At 42.2% G+C, this 17,335-nt stretch overlaps 1 protein-coding gene across 8 annotated transcripts in view; it reads left to right on the forward strand.

The window, feature by feature from the left end:
* The window catches only part of LOC146854273 (uncharacterized), a 471,193-nt gene that overhangs the window by 260,821 nt on the left and 193,037 nt on the right, over window positions 1-17,335 (forward strand). For all 8 annotated transcript variants that reach the window (XR_014981190.1, XR_014981192.1, XR_014981191.1 and 5 more), the window contains 2 exons: window positions 1,830-1,956; window positions 5,197-5,365. Coding sequence is in view for 4 of the 8 variants with exons in the window: in XM_085652053.1 (XP_085508179.1) it covers window positions 1,830-1,956; window positions 5,197-5,365 (296 nt within the window). In the remaining 4 variants the exon portion in view is untranslated. The remainder of the gene's footprint in view (window positions 1-1,829; window positions 1,957-5,196; window positions 5,366-17,335) is intronic.

Here is a 17,335-nt window from a genome sequence, read left to right on the forward strand (position 1 = left end):
ATTTTTAGTAACTTTTGAACCATTTGTGCTCGAAGCAAATGTGGCAAATGTGACAAATCCATAATTATCTGAAAAACTCAACGGCCCCACAATCACATAATTTCAATGGCCTCAATTATAGCTATTTTGCTTAGAAGAGCTAATATTGTACTAGTGCAGATATAGGAATCCTGCCACGCTTGGATTCTTTATTCAGATCTCCTTTGTGGGGCACTAATTTTCCCTGGGAATTCCCTGGTGTTTCCAGTTATCAGACTGGAGCACTTACACTGGACCACATCGACTTGTCTTTTCGCTACTGTTGCTTTACTTGACTTAAGCCCTGATGAAGTTCTCGGTTGAGAACGAAACTCATTGGCTGAGTTTAATGTTTCCTTGTAACTTGGAACAATTAAATGGAAAATAAAGACTTTTCAAAATTTAAGAGTATCTTGGACTTCTTTGCCTGCAGCACACCCACTTGCAGCTGTAGATATAGGAATCCAAATAAGAGGCACTGGTCCGTCAGATTTAATTCATAGTACGCTGGTGAGAAGTGTTGACTGTTCAGTAGGAAGGGTCACAACTGTGCTAAGAAGTGCAGGTACTGTCCTGCCAAGAGGTGCCCTTTGTCCAGTATTCTATTATTAATGTCTCTATTGAGGCTGCCATCTAATGCCAGTGCTATCCTATTAAAAGCACAACAGTTCTGAGAAATGTCTCATTTAGAAGTACAGATCTGTACCACTAAGTACTGGAACTGCTGAATTAAATGGGTTGAGAAGTGCTGCTATATGTCGATTAAAGATATAGGGCCTCATGTAGGTAGCCATATACTGGTCGGTAACGGCCGATTTTCGGTAATTATACCGTTACCGACCGGTATATTGGCTATTGGTATGTAGGGGGTCAATTTCTGAAATCGGAATTCACCGAATCGGTAAAACTACCGAATCGGTAAAATTACCGAATCGGTAACGTTACCGATGTGGTAATTTTACCGATTCGGTAATTTTACCGATTCGGTAAATTCCGATTTCAGAAATGATATGTAGGGGGAGTGTGTGTGTGTGTTTATGAGTCGGTATTTACCACCAACTTTTAGTTGGTGGTAAATAATTAATGTATGTGTGTATGCATTTGGAAGCGCGTAGCAGTGTGCAATGTGGCATACATACATGCCCTTAGGGCATGTATGTGTGCCACATGTGCACACATGGCCGAATCAGGGGTGCAACAGGGTGTCAATGTGACACCCTGCCACCCTTGCATTTTCACCACCATTACCGAATCGGTATTTACCGATTCAGTAATGAGGCATACCTTCCCCTCAATGGGAAGGTATGCCTCATTACCGAATCGGTAAATACCGATTCGGTAATTACCGAATTGTAACGAATCGGTAAAAAATACCGACTCATTACCTACATACGAGTTACCACTTCTAAAATACCGATTCGGTATCGTTCGGTATTTTAGAAGTGGTAACTGGTATGCTACCTACATGAGGCCCATAGTCCCCTATAGTCCCCTATTTGATTCCATTCCCAGAAGCACTAATACCTTTTCCCAAGACCTTGCTTTGTCCTCCTTCCTGTTCAGGAAGATATACAAGAGTGCAGAATCTAAACTCATTCAATCCTTGACCTGCTTGTCTGCTGAGATTATCAAGAAGTGCAAGGACGCTATCGGTATACAAGCTATATTTATACGCTTATCTTCACCGGGTATGGATTTGACTATTAAAAAACTACATCTGTTGGTGTTGTTTTATTTTTAAATCTGCAAGGAGAGCATACAAGCTCAGCCCTTGTTGCTGTTGTCCTCAAATCCTTCTTTGTTCTAAATAGGTGAATGTCCACTGATGCACTATGACTTGCCTTATCGATGGCAGATCGAAAAGGTGCCAGGAGTCTGGGAGGACCTCTCCTGTATGGAAGATATTGAGAAAGCGTACAGCGATCCCAGCAACATCAGGTACAATTGATTTGATGATAATGAAAAAAGCAGTTAAATTACATGAGGTACTTCTTTCCTTTCTTATACATCTTCTTAGATGTGATAAGTGTTATGTCATGAGAAGTAGTTCACATTGAGCCATCGGCATTGAGAACCTGGGAAATGTACCCATGATCAATGAATATATCTATTCAGAAAATCCTACCTGCCAGGTAACATGATCAAAGGCTTATTATAAATACACGGTCAGTTAACAGTTTAGTTATTCTTAAGGAAAATGATGGCTCTTCCTAATAATTATTCACAAGGTTTTGGGGAATTACATTGAATCAATGATGAACTCTTTCCTGGATGGCAATCAATACTTGATTCAGCTCAGTCAGGGTTTTACTCACTTTGTAAGTGGTGAAACAGTCTTGATTGAGGTGGTAGGTGGCCCACGATGGATTTCTGTACAGGGAGGTCAGATTGATAATAATTTATTGACAGAGATAGTAAAAACAATTGTCACCTGTTTTCTAGCTGTTCAGTTGTATAGCATTCCTAGGACCTTATACGAAGCTTAGATGAACAAGCTGTTGCGAAGTGATGGGATTCGGAGACCTGTTGGCAGCTTTTAGTGGTTGGGGGTATGATTTTCTGTTGGTAGTTGATATCTGGGAGTGCTTTGATTCATATTTGTGCGGAGGCTGGTGATGCGGGCCGCTGCTGGCTGCAAGGATCTGTGTAGACTTCAACATTATGGCATAGTATGGTCTGCTGCATTTGGACTTCCAAATTAAATTTTGGCAGAAAAGCAATATGTATTTATACTCTGGAGAAAATCTGCGATCTGAGAAGTAAGCAAGTAGTGGATGGGAACCCAATCATTAAATTAACACTGATGGGATAATAGTTAGCATCTAACAATTGATGTTTGTCAGTGTAGAACCTGAACAATCTGCCACCTGAAGAGGAGATTATGGAGATATTTCTGGAATCTGATAAAGGAGGGATCAGGGTACAACCTGGGTATTAAAGTGCTTGATTGGTGGATCACGGGAAACAAATAAATGACTTATCAGTGTCCTGCTGAAGCCTGAATTCTCACATAGGGACACTACTTTTCTGTCTAATAGCTGAGACCCTCTGGAAACAGGTTTATCTACCTGGTACTGTGAATGTTCAAGTCAGAGAGTACACCTTTTGCAGTTGATTATCAAGGTATGGCATCATTATTTTCCCACATAAAATTCTCAAGAGTGAACTCGAAATACACGTTTGCTGGGAGACCACTCTCTATCACTCTAACGATTATTCCGCAACTAAACCAAGTGCACCACAACTCCTCAAGACCCTTATGGGTGAATAAGTCGCTCTTTACAAATCCTGATTGATTGAGTAACAATGCCAAATACAAAGAAGATTTGATATAAAACTTTCGCCTGGTCCAGAAATGGTAATGTACTCTTGTACTTTCCTAATGTCTCAGATGAAGTAACATTACATCTCAATGGGACCTTTCACTTATAATTAGGATCCTGCATGGTGGCCAGTAAATGTTACTGTGGAAATGCAGAGTGAAAAAGATTAATGTAAACTTATCCCTTTGCAAGAGTGGTAAAACTTGACATTTTTTGGCAGTAAAACTTGACATTATTTGCCACTGAGCTACTTGGCTGACCAGGTCCACTCTTTCTTCCTTGGGGTCTTTCTGGGTGCCATAACCTCTAGTATCCAAACCAAGTAAATGGATCTCATGGAGACCCAACTGTGTGATCCCCTCCTCTTAATAACGTAAAAGACGGTACTAATCTGGGTGTTTTTTCCTTTACATAATTGGAAATGAAATCCCAAAATGGATTCAATTACTGGAGCGAGCAAGAGGGTGCCAAGATTGTCTCCTATGCTGACGACACTCAGCTGATTTTCACCTGTGATAAAGGCCTAGACTTTGATGGGGCAAGGATCAGGGCCTGTCTCACGAAGGTGTTCAACTGGCTGAAGATTAATCAGTTTAAGTGTAATCTGGATAAAACGGAAGTGATTTCCTTTGGAAAACCAGAAACTCCAGAATGGAGCTCCTGGTGGCCCGAAGATCTTCCACCTCCAGGAAAGGAGAAAGCCAAACATTTTGGAATTATGATTGATAAATAACTATCCATGCATTCTCAGATTCAGAATCTCACTGGCACTTGTTTTGGTATTCTTCGTATGCTAAAAAATTCCTGCCACTACTTCCCCTGGAGAGCAGAAAGACAGTGGTGCAAACGATGATGACCTAAATGTTCGACTATGTGAACTGCCTGTACCTCGGTCTTCCTACTTTTTTGATCCAGCGACTGCAAGTGGTTCAGAACGCAGCAGCCAGGAGCCATTGTTAAACCCAAACCTAGATCTAATATGACTCCGATTCTTGCATCCCTGCACTGGCTCCGCATAAAAGAACGGATACATTTTAAAGCCCTGACCATCTTTTTCAAAGCATTTCACAAAGTAGGAGCCGGCTACGTAACTAAACGAGTTAATCACTACACTACCTCTAGACCTCTGCGCTCTTCCAATGCCAACTTGGCCTGCGTTCCCAGGATATGTCTGGCATGCACGGGAGGCATACCTTTGGCTTCTTGGGTGCCAAGCTGTGGAATAGCCTCCCGGAGGGCTTGAGGCTAAACACAAACCTTCTGTCTTTCAGGAAGAACCTAAAAACGTGGCTTTTTAATCATTATCTGTATCTCTCTCACTCTTTATCCTACTTCTGCCAAGGCACCAGAACATTCTAGTTTTGTGTAGCTGTGCACTCTAACAAATACCACATTTCATTTCATTTCATTTCAAGGTTAAGTTTTGATATGTTTGGTGCCTTCCCTTATGCCAATATGTATGGTCAGAGCAGGCCACCAGGCCATGTGTAACAGGCAATACTGTAGTCTGACAAAAACTATTTTTTCCACCAATGGTCGGTTGCCGCTCTTGATTATGTTGCACATGCCCTGCTTATAAAGTCAAGAATCTAGGCATCCTAGCGGTATCGTATATGTGCTTACTGTGGCAGAGTAGAGATACGCTTACACGGTTAAGTGTGTACTCAGGTCAATTGACCGATTTAGTTGCTCAGGTGCTGTCTGCATCTCCATTACCATGTACACATGTAACATGAAACACTGTAAATTTATCAATTACAGCTCTCTATTGATGTCTGTGAATACATCTCTCAGGTTGACTTATGTTCCATATGCACAAGAAGTGATGTTTCTTTCTATTTTTCTCCTAATGCAGTTCTGGACACCATAATGTAAATTTTGAGACAATGATTTCTTCCTTCCATCAAGTTCGACGACTCTCCACTACTTCTTCGGTGACCCAACCACCAAATCACCTGATGATGACCAAATGGGCCTGGCGCTGGAAAAAGGAGCATGGAAAGTGGATTGAGTATGGAAAGCATGTGAGTGACCACAGGCAGAGAGACGGACGGGAGGGGAAGATGAGCTGCTTGAAAAGGAAAAGGTGTAGCAAAGGAAGGTTTTCCATGCAAAGGAGCTTAATGAAGACTATTTGCCTCAATCCAATGGATTTGCAGATTGATAATGATGGATGTATATATTGGGGCATTAAATGGTTTTCACCTTTTGCAGTTGGGGATAGCTTGTTTCCTGACAGAATAATCAATGTCAGGAAGTTTGAAGGGGAATACTTCTGGTTTGAAGAGGACGATTACGATACCCAGTTAAATAGCATTTCTCTCTGTGTGTGTTTGGAACCATTACTGAGACTGGCACTGGTTTCCTTACTGGGAACATCCACAGTTTTACTTATATCTTCAGAGCTTCAGTGAATAAAGCCAGAGAGCAATATCGTCCATCTGGCACCTAGCCTTTCAGAATATAATATCTATTGAATCTGACTTTTTTTATGGATGGATTTGGGAAGCTCTTAAATTATAATAATTACTTCTAGGTTCCTCCTGAGAAACTAGAGTGTTTCTCAATTCTCTCCGTCATGCCTGCCCTTGCCTGACTCTCAATGCCATCGAAATTTCCACACTAGTGCAATGTTGTGATGAATGTCCTGAGTCGGTTATGGTTGATTTCAGTTGACTGTATGACGTACTCAAGATGGTGGGTTTGCCTTTGTGTTAAAGATTACTGGAGTCTCTCTCAACAGAGCCTGTATGTATGCTGCTCCTCTCCCACTCAACTAAAGCAGTTCTCTCTATGGGTGACGAGTTATGCTTCTCTGTTGTAGTTATGATCTGCAGCTAATTGGGTATGGCCTTCAAACTGGAACCATTGTTCATCCCACAGTGTCACAGGGGGAAGAGGAGCTGCATGACCTTGACTTGAGATGATCATGAAGGGTCAAGCCTCTCCTTGAATAGAGGAGCTCTTAGAGATTTGAAAATTGCAGAACACCTAGTTGGACAGGCCGGCATCAACATTTCTGCTTGATGACCAAGGAGAACCTGCACATGAGAGTAGGTGAGAGACCATGTAAAAGGTAGGAGTAGACCTGCTGCACTTTGTCTCTGAAGCATCTACTTAGCTGCCCTGATGGGGATGCCTGGAGCAGTGGAAGAAGAAAGATCTACCTGCCTGCTGAAGAGTAGGAGTGCCCTTGCCAAATGGAATGACATGTGTCACTGCCCTAAAAATCTTAGCTGCAAGAAGGATCAGCATGGGACAGCCTTGACAGACTGAGCCTGCTGAAGAGACCACAGATTGTCTAAATCAACTGCCCAGAGGATGCAGACCAAGTATGATGTCATATTGGGTCCAGGTGTGGCCCCAATCCTTTAGCTACTGATAAAGATATGCCCACTCTGTTCCCAATCCTGCAGCGCCCCTAGGGTGCCAGCACTTTCCTCTGTAGCCATCCTTCAGCCACTTTAGAAATCTTGATTATGACTGCCGGCTTGGCTTACCATTCTGTGAGCTGAAGTGGGGTTTGGTGGGTCTCATTGATTCTGTAACTGTTGAAATTGTGTTCCTGGTGCTAACTCTTACTGTCCTGAAGCTATAAGCGTTTGGGTTTCACACTCATAATGTCAGTGGCTGCTGGGCTCCCTTGTGACCCAAAGGGTGCAGCTAGACATGGGAGTTCTCACCCACAACTAGCAGATGTTGATGCAGCTGAGATGCAGACCCCTAATCCTGCCAATACATGTGAGGACAAATATGTTGAATTTCCAGCCTATTCAGTCATTGTCTCTAAAACGTAGCCCAGAAACTAACTTGACTTGGAATCCAGCATCGGTGACCACAAAAGACATCCATGCCTACCCTTGGCACTGGTGAATAGACAATGTGTTCTTCCAACGCCCCTCTTCTTTGGCACACACCTGGGCCCCAAAGAAGAATTGTACTCACCTTTAAGACTGGGCTCTTAAGTTCTTTGTGGGATGGGCTCATTGTGTATCTTAGAACATCTTCTAGTTTTGTGGTACAGGGATGCATTCATAAGAATATTCCTCTCCATCATGAAAACCAAATCACTACACACCAAAACTACCAGACTGTTAGTTTGGACCTTTTAAGTAATTTTGTAGTTACTTGTGAAAACCCTTTGAAGAATTGACTTTATTTTGGCACCTGGTTCCTTGGGCAAAATACAACGATTGTAGATATAATATTACTGTCCAAGGGGTTCAATGTTTACAAAAAAACTACAAGAGCAATAAACTTGCCTCAACTTCTGGATTGCCATAATATTTTAGGAACGTCATCTTGTTCAGCATGTAGCAACTAATTGGAATCGGCTATTTAAACCTGCGGCTCACCTTCTAAGGCTGAATTAGTAACATTAAATCTGTTTCCTTAGTACTTTGTACTTAGTTACTTTTTATCTCACTTCTTTAATTGTTTGACGTAGAAATATCGAGGCCACTGAATAAATGGGAGGTTACTTGTTGGGGGTGCTTATTCTCTTTTTAAAATAATTTTACGGCTGGTGATTTCAATTGTAAAACATATTGCTGTCCATCCAGGAGTATTAATAGTGGTCGTTTGTCTGGGACAACAGTTTCAACTTCTTGTTCACGACTATTGCTCTGATTTAGGACTGCATCTTGGTTAGCGGTCTAGTTGCTAAAACCGCACACAGTAACCACTTACATCGCATGTAGGGCCAAAGGCATGACAAATGTAAGCCTGTCTTCGACCAGACTGCAGCCAGCGACAATTAATGCTGTTTATCAAAGGAACACTTAGTAAGTCCTTTGGTATGAACCAGACTTTGTATTTCCCTCTCATTTTCTGAATGTGGTCTTAATGTCTCCACTAGAAAAGCCCCTCCCACCCCCATGATAACGCAATAGATCAGTTAGTTACTAATACACTAAATGCATGTGTTTCGGGGTGCTTTCTTTTTTCAGTACAATCATTAAAGTGTATGTTGATAAATGTTCTTTCTCTCAGTGGTAAAACAAACAGCAGTAACATATGCCTCACGGAAACATGGCTAGAAAAAGGATTTTTGTACTATCATCAAAGGTCCAATACCTCAGGTTATTTTATTATTTCAGTCTACTTTTCGGATAAAAGAGGAGTTGGCCTTTTTTTAATGTTTAAAGGTTCTCTGAAATATCGTAAAGTGTTTGATAAGATACTTCAAAAGTAAATAGTGCGGTTGTAGGAGATTTTAATGTAGGTTTCAACATCTCCTCTATTACATGTATGCTAGGGACATGCTTTCACTCCTTAATTTACCTATAAAGTTGAATGGCCCTACCCATAAAGCAGGACATACACTAGATGTTGTCTGACCGAAAGTGATGTGTGTAAAACTTAATTTCCTCTCACAGTTCCATGGTCAAGTCACCTAGCTATCCAGTGCTCTTGGTCACTTGATCCTACTCGATCGTTTGCCTCCAAACAAACAAATGTGTAAAAGTCACATCACTGGAGTAAGCTCTCTGTGGAAGAGCCTTCTAACCTCGCATGTACACCATTGCTCTCTTCCTCTGTATAATGACCCTAATGATTTACACAATAACCAATGGTCTGCAGTGCTAGAGGAGCTGGTCCTTCTTCAGACTGGGCAGTAAAAAAAGTCTAGATTAAGGCTTCTTAACCTATGGTATGCGAATCCCTGGGTGTCCGCGACACTTATTTAGGGGCTTGCGACAGTTTAGAAAATAAAAGATTAACTTATTAATAAACTATTATATACATAAAAAGCAAGATTCCAAATTGAAAGTGGAAAATATTCTGTAAAGGTGAAGTCATTTGATATTGGAAGCTAAACATGTAGTTGGTATACTTATCTTCATTACTGGAAGTAGGGAAAGTACAGCAAATGAAATCTTTTTTTGATGATTGGTGGCTTCAATTGAAGCAGTACTGTTGTGCACCGACAAAATGAGAGCAGGCGTTAGGAAAATAAAAGACAAAGTGATATGCTAGATTCTAGAATATCGCTCCATTTTTTAAAACAGGCTAGCTATCAGAGACAGCATTTCTCCCTATCTTCTGCCCCTCAATAACAAAACCTCTTTAGTACACCCTTGGATCAATGACAGAATATCGGAACCAAAAACATTGTGCGGAAAGAAAATTGAGGACCAAAATATCGAAAAGGTGAATGCAAATAGGTGAGTATAGATTTACTAAATTTAACTCCACATCTACGTACCTTGAAGATAAATATATTGTCAAGGTACATATATGTGGGGTTATGTATAGTAAAACTTTACTTAGCTATAGAAACTTACCTTTACAATGTTTTTGTGCTCAATATTCTTGACACGATATTTTGTCCTACAATTAAAAAAGTTTAGATAGTCTGTGTACACACTGCATCCTTAGAGGCACACAAGTACCCTATGTGAGTCAAAATCTTCAATTTTCTGCAGGGGTGGCAAAACATTATATCTGAAAAATGGGTCTTGAAGATTGTTCAGTAGGGTGATGCTCTGCCATTCCTTTTCGACTCACCACACCTGCCATCTACAGCGGAATGCCTGTCAGAATACCGAATGTTCGTCTTATGTCAGGAAGTGCAGGCTGTTTTGGACAAAGAAGCCATAGAGAGAGTTCTGGCATTGGAAGTAGGGACTCATTGCCATTCCAGTTACTTCCTTGTGCCGAAGAATGATGGAGGCCTCTATCCCATTCTAGAACTTCGACCTCTCAATGATTTCCTGGCCAAAGACAAATCCAAGATGCTCACTTTGGCCCAGGCTATTTCTACCTTGGAACCAGGAGTCTGGATTCTGGCGTTAGACATGTAGGACGTATATTTTCACTTCCCTATCTTACAGGTCCACAGACACTACTTGCGGTTCAAGGTGGGTCACAAGTATTTTTAATTTGTTATGCTCCTTTTTGGCCTCTCCAGTACCCCCCAAGGTTGATGAAGGTGATGGCAGTAGTCACTGCCCGTTTGAGAAAATGGAGGGTACCAGCTTTCCCCTACTTTAATGACTTGCTGTTGAAAGTGAGCTCCCCACAGTCCATCACAGACTTCGTCAAGGCTCAGGTGAATCTCTTGACTTCATTGGAGTTCTTGATTGATCTGCAGAAGTCACCCCTGATTCCTTTGCAGAGGCCCGCTTTCATTGGAGGGACCCTGGATATGGTGTGCGTTTAAGATTTTCTTCCATAAAAGCGACTCCAGGACATTCAGGCTATGACCCTGATATTTTATCCTCTGTTCTGGGTCTCAGTGAGGATGTCTCTAAGGATTATGGGCCTATTAACTACCTACATCCTGATCACCAGTCATGCGAGCGTTGCAGTGGAACCTAAAGTCTCAGTGGGTCCAGCACAAAGGGAACCTGGCGTATTCCATTCAAGTTTCGGAGAAGATTGCAAAAGATCTGCAGGGGTGGCAGCTTGAAGACAATAGGACCAGCAGCAGACCCCACCCCCCATCACACCCAGAGCTGACGTGGTGTCGGATGCATCACTAAATGGTTGGGCAGGCCATAAGGGAGAGGTGGAGATCAGAGGACTCTGGCTCCCCAGCGGAGACTCACTCCCACATCAACTTGTTGGAGTTGTGGGCAATTCATTTTAGATTTGTAGGCATCAAATGGGAAGCAGATGCTGGTTCTCAAAGACAAGCCTACCTCCATATGGTACTGCAACAAGCAGGGTGGGGTAGGGTCCATGGTCCTTTGCCAAGAGGATCTACACCTCTGGAGCTGGCTTGATCATAAGGGAATTTCATGGGGGTGCCCCACCTGGCAGGATCTTTAAACGCCAGGGCGCATGATCTTAGTCGGTGACACCTAGTGAATCACAAATGGCAAAGACATCCAGAGGTGGCACAGGGCAACTGTCAACAGTGATGAGAACCCTGGCTAGATCTGTTTGTCTGTTTGCCACCACCTAGAAAGCACACTTTTGTATGCTGGAATTCTCAAGAAAGGTCTGTCTTGAAGATTCATTCCACATAGAGTAGAGCACAAGACTCCTGTATGCCTTCCCTCACTGCCTCTCCTGCCTCAAGTTCTGAAGATGATCAGGAGAAAATGAGCCCAGGTCCTCCTAGTGGCACTTTGTACTTTTTAGAGCCTGATATACTAAGTGGCAAAGCCTTGAGTTACAAAATCACAGACTTTATGAACATAAAACCAGAAGTCTCAGTTTACCGACAGCAATCTGCAAGTCTGAAATGCATTTCCAACTTGCAATCTTGCACTTTGTAACACATTGCGATTTGGATGGAGAAGGGGCGCATTGATATATATAAGTTGTGGTCACCACCACTGATGCCATACCACCTCTTTAAGGCACTTGGTATTTCAGTCCATGAGGGGCAACTTCCACTTTGTAAATGAGATCCAGGCGGCTTTTGCCTGCTCCACTAATGTTAGTCACCGAATTACTATTTTTAGGCTTTCCTATTTTTTGTTTTTATTTTTTGTCAATTCAATAGGGTTTGCAGTGTTTTCCAATATTTCCAAAAAATGCAAAATCAGATTATCAGTGTTTTGCTTCACGTAGCATTTCGGAGATGGTGTTTTTCCATTACATGTAACAACATTTGCTTTTATATCCTTCCTTCCCTAATCTTTCCCTTTTGTCAATTATTCCTTTCCTCCTTCCTGCTCTTGGATCTTCCTATCTTTTTCTTGAATTAGCTCTTTCAAGTAACTTTTTCGAAATTTCTCTCACCTTCGTGCCTGACTAATTTCCCAGTACTCAGATCCCCTTTTCCAGCAGTCCACTGCCCGCCCATGTAGATTTTAGGTTTGTTCTAGGTATTTATCAAACTTTCCTGCTGCTCTATTCTTCAAACAAATGGCACAGACCTGCTGAATGCAGATGTTCTACTCAGGACATGAGATATATATTGTGGGGTGGAAGTGCTATATTGCTGCAAGTCTGTGTCGCACTATCTTGTCCCTTGCCTCAAGATATCAAGAAACAGCTGGGCTAATACATGTATTCCTACTGTCTAACCTGGGCCTATTCCTGCTTTACCTGGTCATAGGGGAGAAGCATTCAAAGGAAGTAATCTGCATACTGCTAACAATGGAGCCTGTGGTGACAGCAAACTGTGTGGTATGAAGAAGCAGCTGAAGAACTAAACAAACTGTGACCTGAAGCTTGCCTTGGGTCATCGGCCTGTGGAGGCCACGCTGTGAAAGAAGTTCATTTTATATTATTGGGCCAGGCCTATAGGATCTTGAGTTTATTTGAAAGCGAGCACGAGGACTTCTAAGCACTGGTTTTAATCAATCGTGTGTTTGGGTATTTCTTTATTTGAAATCAATGCTGGGAGTTTCTTCCAGCTGGGCATGGGTAACAATTGTACAAAGCACTTTACACTGCCCTGGTGCATTTTCCATATTGGCCGAACGAAGAGGCACAGCTCCATAGATTTCCATTAACTGTAGTGACAGAGGTTTGCACAGGTGACTTTGTCAAGCTAGCCAGCAAGCCTTGCTTCAGCACCATGAGTTCCAAGCTCCATTTGGACATGAAGGCAGTAGTTGAACTTGGTGACTTTCAGGCTCTTTTGTGAACACATCTTATGGGCACAGAATCACCACCTGTTTTTGCTGAAACTGGGCTTTCTGCAGTGCAAACTAGAAAACAGCAGTGGCTGCCTATTCATGTTTCTGGGTTGTGCTCTGAGTTAATGTATGCAGTGTTTGCAGCACATTTTCAACAAACCCAGGCCACTGACCCCTTCCGAGCTTCTGCACGGGTGCTGAATATATTCATGATATATGGTATGTCCCTTCTGTAAGAGGTGGCGTGGCTCCTACAGGCATGCTTTTCAGACCATCACAATGTGAACGTAAGAAGGACATTGTTGGCAGCGGAGCCTTATGGGAGGATACTGGTTCTTGAGGCATCCATGTGCACAGTGATCTTGGTTGCCACAATTCTGACACCCGAGCTTTCAGGAAGCAAAGCTTTGGCCTCAGTGAAGGAGGAAGACATCACAGAGGTGCAGCTTGCCTCGGACTGGGGCACGCCTCAGAGTTCAGCCCCAACCTTCTAGCCGCTAAACAGCAACGTGGAATAAACAGTGAGCAGCAGCCACTTGAGGTGAATCATGCTTCCACATCAAGAATGGAAGAAGTTCCTGGGGGCTTGTTGTGGTCACAAGGGTATATTAAGCCCTTGAGTGGGTGATAGTTGGAGCATCCATCACAGAAAAGTGCTAAGAGGTAGGGTTTACTCTTATCATGTTTGACCCCTGACGACGCAAAAGCAGCAAAAGTGAGGCAAAATGCCAGGCTCCCAGTTTCTACTGTAGTGTGAAAATTCCCTTCAGTGATGTTTCTAGGTTATGAAGTTTTAACTGGAAACCCTTTAATGGACAGTTGCTGAAAAAATAAGTAGGCATTCTGCAAATGAAGAGATGGGGGTCAGCTGTCCAAGGCGGGCCTTCATCCCAGCACACACAGGTCGCAAGGAGGCGGAAGCTGATATATTCTTCATTAATATTAGTCAGAGGGGTGTTTGGAATATTGTGCATCCTGTCCATTTGTGGTGCAAGAACGTTGAAGATCCCTAGCACCACAAAGAAAGAAGCGAATCGCAGCACAACAGAAAAGGGTTACTTTTACCGTCCTCTTTTGCACATCAGGCCTGCAATGGTTGAAATATTGGAGGAATATGTTACTAACTCTACTTGTGCAGTAAACTTTAATAACCTTATTCTTTTTCACAAAACACTGCTTTATTTTTTTTATGAATTATGTAGTGTTACTTACCAGAATGTAAAATGTCTATGATGGCGCACAGACATAGTACCCAAACACCATATTTTTCCTCTGTAGTCCATTTGGTATGTTGGTGCCTTTCACAGTAAATTGGCTTTACCTACATAGCAACTGCTTTCAGCCATGCTTTACCGATGATTGGAGTGTTTGCTGCTTACTTTTGTTGGCTGTGACTAAAGGCAGCTTTCACTCATTCGTTCATCTGAAACCAGTCACTTTCAAACTTCACCCGTTTTTCCTTCACCTGCCTGCCCTGTCACAGATTCGCTTTAAGCATTCTCTCTCCTTCACGTCAATCAAACATGGAGCCAAGTGCTCAGATGTATGCACCCAGTCACTTATGTTCACATACCCACTCACTATCTCCCGCACTCGCTAACTCCCCCTTCCACAAAAACACACAAACTCGCTAATCAGTTAACAAGTTCTTACTGTAATAAAGAGCCAGACCTATTGGCTTCATCCATGCTTGTTTTACTTCGACCTGGGACAAAGTGGTCTCTCTCAATCTTCCATGAGTTCTCAGTGGACAGATGATTGCTTCTCTGTTCTGATGGATACTAATGTATGTTTTCACTTTTTACATATACAACAGTGGCGACTGCCGCAAAAATCCGGTGAGGGAGATGGTGACAGGGCAGGAGAGTAGGGAAATAATAATATATTTTTTTTAAACTTACCTGCTCTACCACCGACGCTGCTGGCCGCCTCGATGCTCCTCCTCTGTCCTGATGGCGCTGCTCTCAGTAGCATGAGAGCAGCGCCGGGATTGGTCTGAAGGGCTTGGTTTGCCGCTCAGACAGTGCCTGGGAGTCTGCACTGTTTCCCCAGCCCGGCTGCGCAGAACAGCTGTGTTGGAGAAACCCAAGTGCGCGTGGCGATTTGGCCGGCATAAGACGGCCGGCCAAACGGTCATGTGCACTACTCCTCCCCTGCTGTCATCATGGCCTGCCCAGACTTAGCTGGCCCTAGCAGGAAAAAAAAGATAATAAGTTGGTTTCATGGTATCATTTATTTTTCCGTTTCCCTCAGCTGGCTCTCAGGGGGGGGGGAGGGGCATCGCCGCTGATATGCAAGTTGATTCCTGCCGGCAAAGCACGGTTTGAATTCCATTAGTCATTTAAAATGAAACTTTTAAGCAAGGAAAACAACGAGTGACTGATGAACAGCAAACTAGAAACTCTCATGATCTATCCCCACCACCAAATGCCAGAGCCTCTTCACGGCGGCTAGAATCGTCAACGCGTTCCCTTCCCTCACCATCCCTTACTACCCCTCCCCCCTGATACATTGGACTGGATTCACCTGCGCCCCATAAGTCCGTTGCCTTATGATCCCCGTCCCCGCTTCGGTCTATTTTTTCGACCTTCGTATTATTCCTCGCCGGCCAGTGGATGTAGGTGAGGTCTATGTTTGTATTTCTATATTTCTTTAAAACCAATAAAAGAGATTTAAACCTAAAATAAAACTTTAGTAAAAGCATTATAAAAATAATCATAATACCGAAAACATCCTTTTACACTTGTTTTGCAGTATTTTTTAAACATGTTACCTATAACACAAACACTGCATAGCAGCCTTATTCTGTATGTACCTCAATGGAAATCTGTGAAGATACTGCCTTACTTCATGAACAACATGCTCAGTGCATCCTGTAGCTGTCCATAGTTTCACCCTCAACATACCAGTACACATGCAGTCATTTAGTAAAGCAACTTACTAAATATAGGGTGTTGTCCTTGCAGGGGCCTATTCACAAAAGTAAAATTACACATTTACAAACTTACTACTCCTGTTCAAGCTTACTTCCGCTCAGAGTAGTATCTTTATTCTTCTTTGGTTTTCACCATTTCCGAGTGTAAATTTACTACTATGTACTTGTCTCTATTCCCTCAAAACAGGATATGGAGCCTGCTAGAACAGGATTTAGAAGTGTGAAGTTACTACTAGTAACTGTAATTAAAGGCGGGGGACTACGCCACTGGAACGGAGAGCTTCCTATTATAGAGATCAAGGGAAATATTGATGTTTTTTAATTTTGAAAAATAGTTTAATGTAAAATAAAAATGTAAATCAGTGTTAAATATTTATTATTACCCTAGAACTAAAAAATAAAATGTTACAGCACTTTAACTCATCAAAATAAATGTTTAATAAATAAATACATAAAATGGGATTAGTATTAATTATAGTATGTGTTTAAACAAGCACTATCACCATTAATTTTATATTTAATTATTTAGTAAATTTGAGTAAACCTTACTTTTTTCATTACCTTCTACTTAATGTAATTGTTTTTATTAGAAGTTTAAAAGTTTTCTTTAATTAATTTTACAAAAACAAATATTAATTTATGTAATTACCTTTTTTTAAATGTCATTATCTTTTTACACTTAGATATGCATGTGTATCTTTCGAAATAATGAATTGTATTTAACATTGTTTCCTATGGGGTGTTATTTTAATTCCTGTCCTCAATATTTTCTTTGGTGTACTGCAGTACCTGCTAGAGGCCATGTATGGTGTTGTGGTTACTCCAAGGCTCAGCTGAAGTACATTTACAATTGTTGTGAGTCCTTTTGACTGTAGTAAAGTTATGGTTTAAATCAATTTAATTGTTTTCTGTAGTAGATGGCAATGCAGACAAATCAGTACCATTGAAGGCCTCATCTCAACCGGGAAGGCCATGCAAAGCTATGCCTAGAAACACGATGATGTCAACATAACCCTTTCCCAACTCTACTCCTGCCCCATCCAACCCACCACCTCTCCTTTGTACTCACTCTTCGGTAGTCTGCTCTGGGCATTTCTTCCTCCAGAACTCTCTAACTCCAGCCTGGGGAGCTCCCTCTGCCATGCCAGAGTTATCCGGCGCAGCCATCAGAAGTAGCAACCGCAGATATCTAAAGCATGTCAGTTCGTTAAACTCCTCAGTAGGCTGCCGGGTTATTAGTCATTGCCATTGTCAGTTTCTCATTGCCCAGGGTGGACCATAGTCTATGTAACCAGGTCATATGAGTGGGGATTTCATCTATGCCCCAGTGGGAGAGTATCGCCTGAAGCACAGCCCCTATTTCCAAGCTAATGTGCCGCCCTCATCTGGATTTCAGGGAAAACGCCAGGGGATTAGGAAGCCCCAGTATAACATAAGCCCGGAAGAACAGAAGCTGCATGTCTAGATGGATATCTATGTCTTTCAGGACTGCGTCACTGTATCTAGTTGAATTCGGG

The sequence above is a fragment of the Triturus cristatus genome, chromosome 4_1 (assembly GCF_964204655.1).
Source record: "Triturus cristatus chromosome 4_1, aTriCri1.1, whole genome shotgun sequence".
Lineage (NCBI taxonomy): Eukaryota > Metazoa > Chordata > Amphibia > Caudata > Salamandridae > Triturus > Triturus cristatus.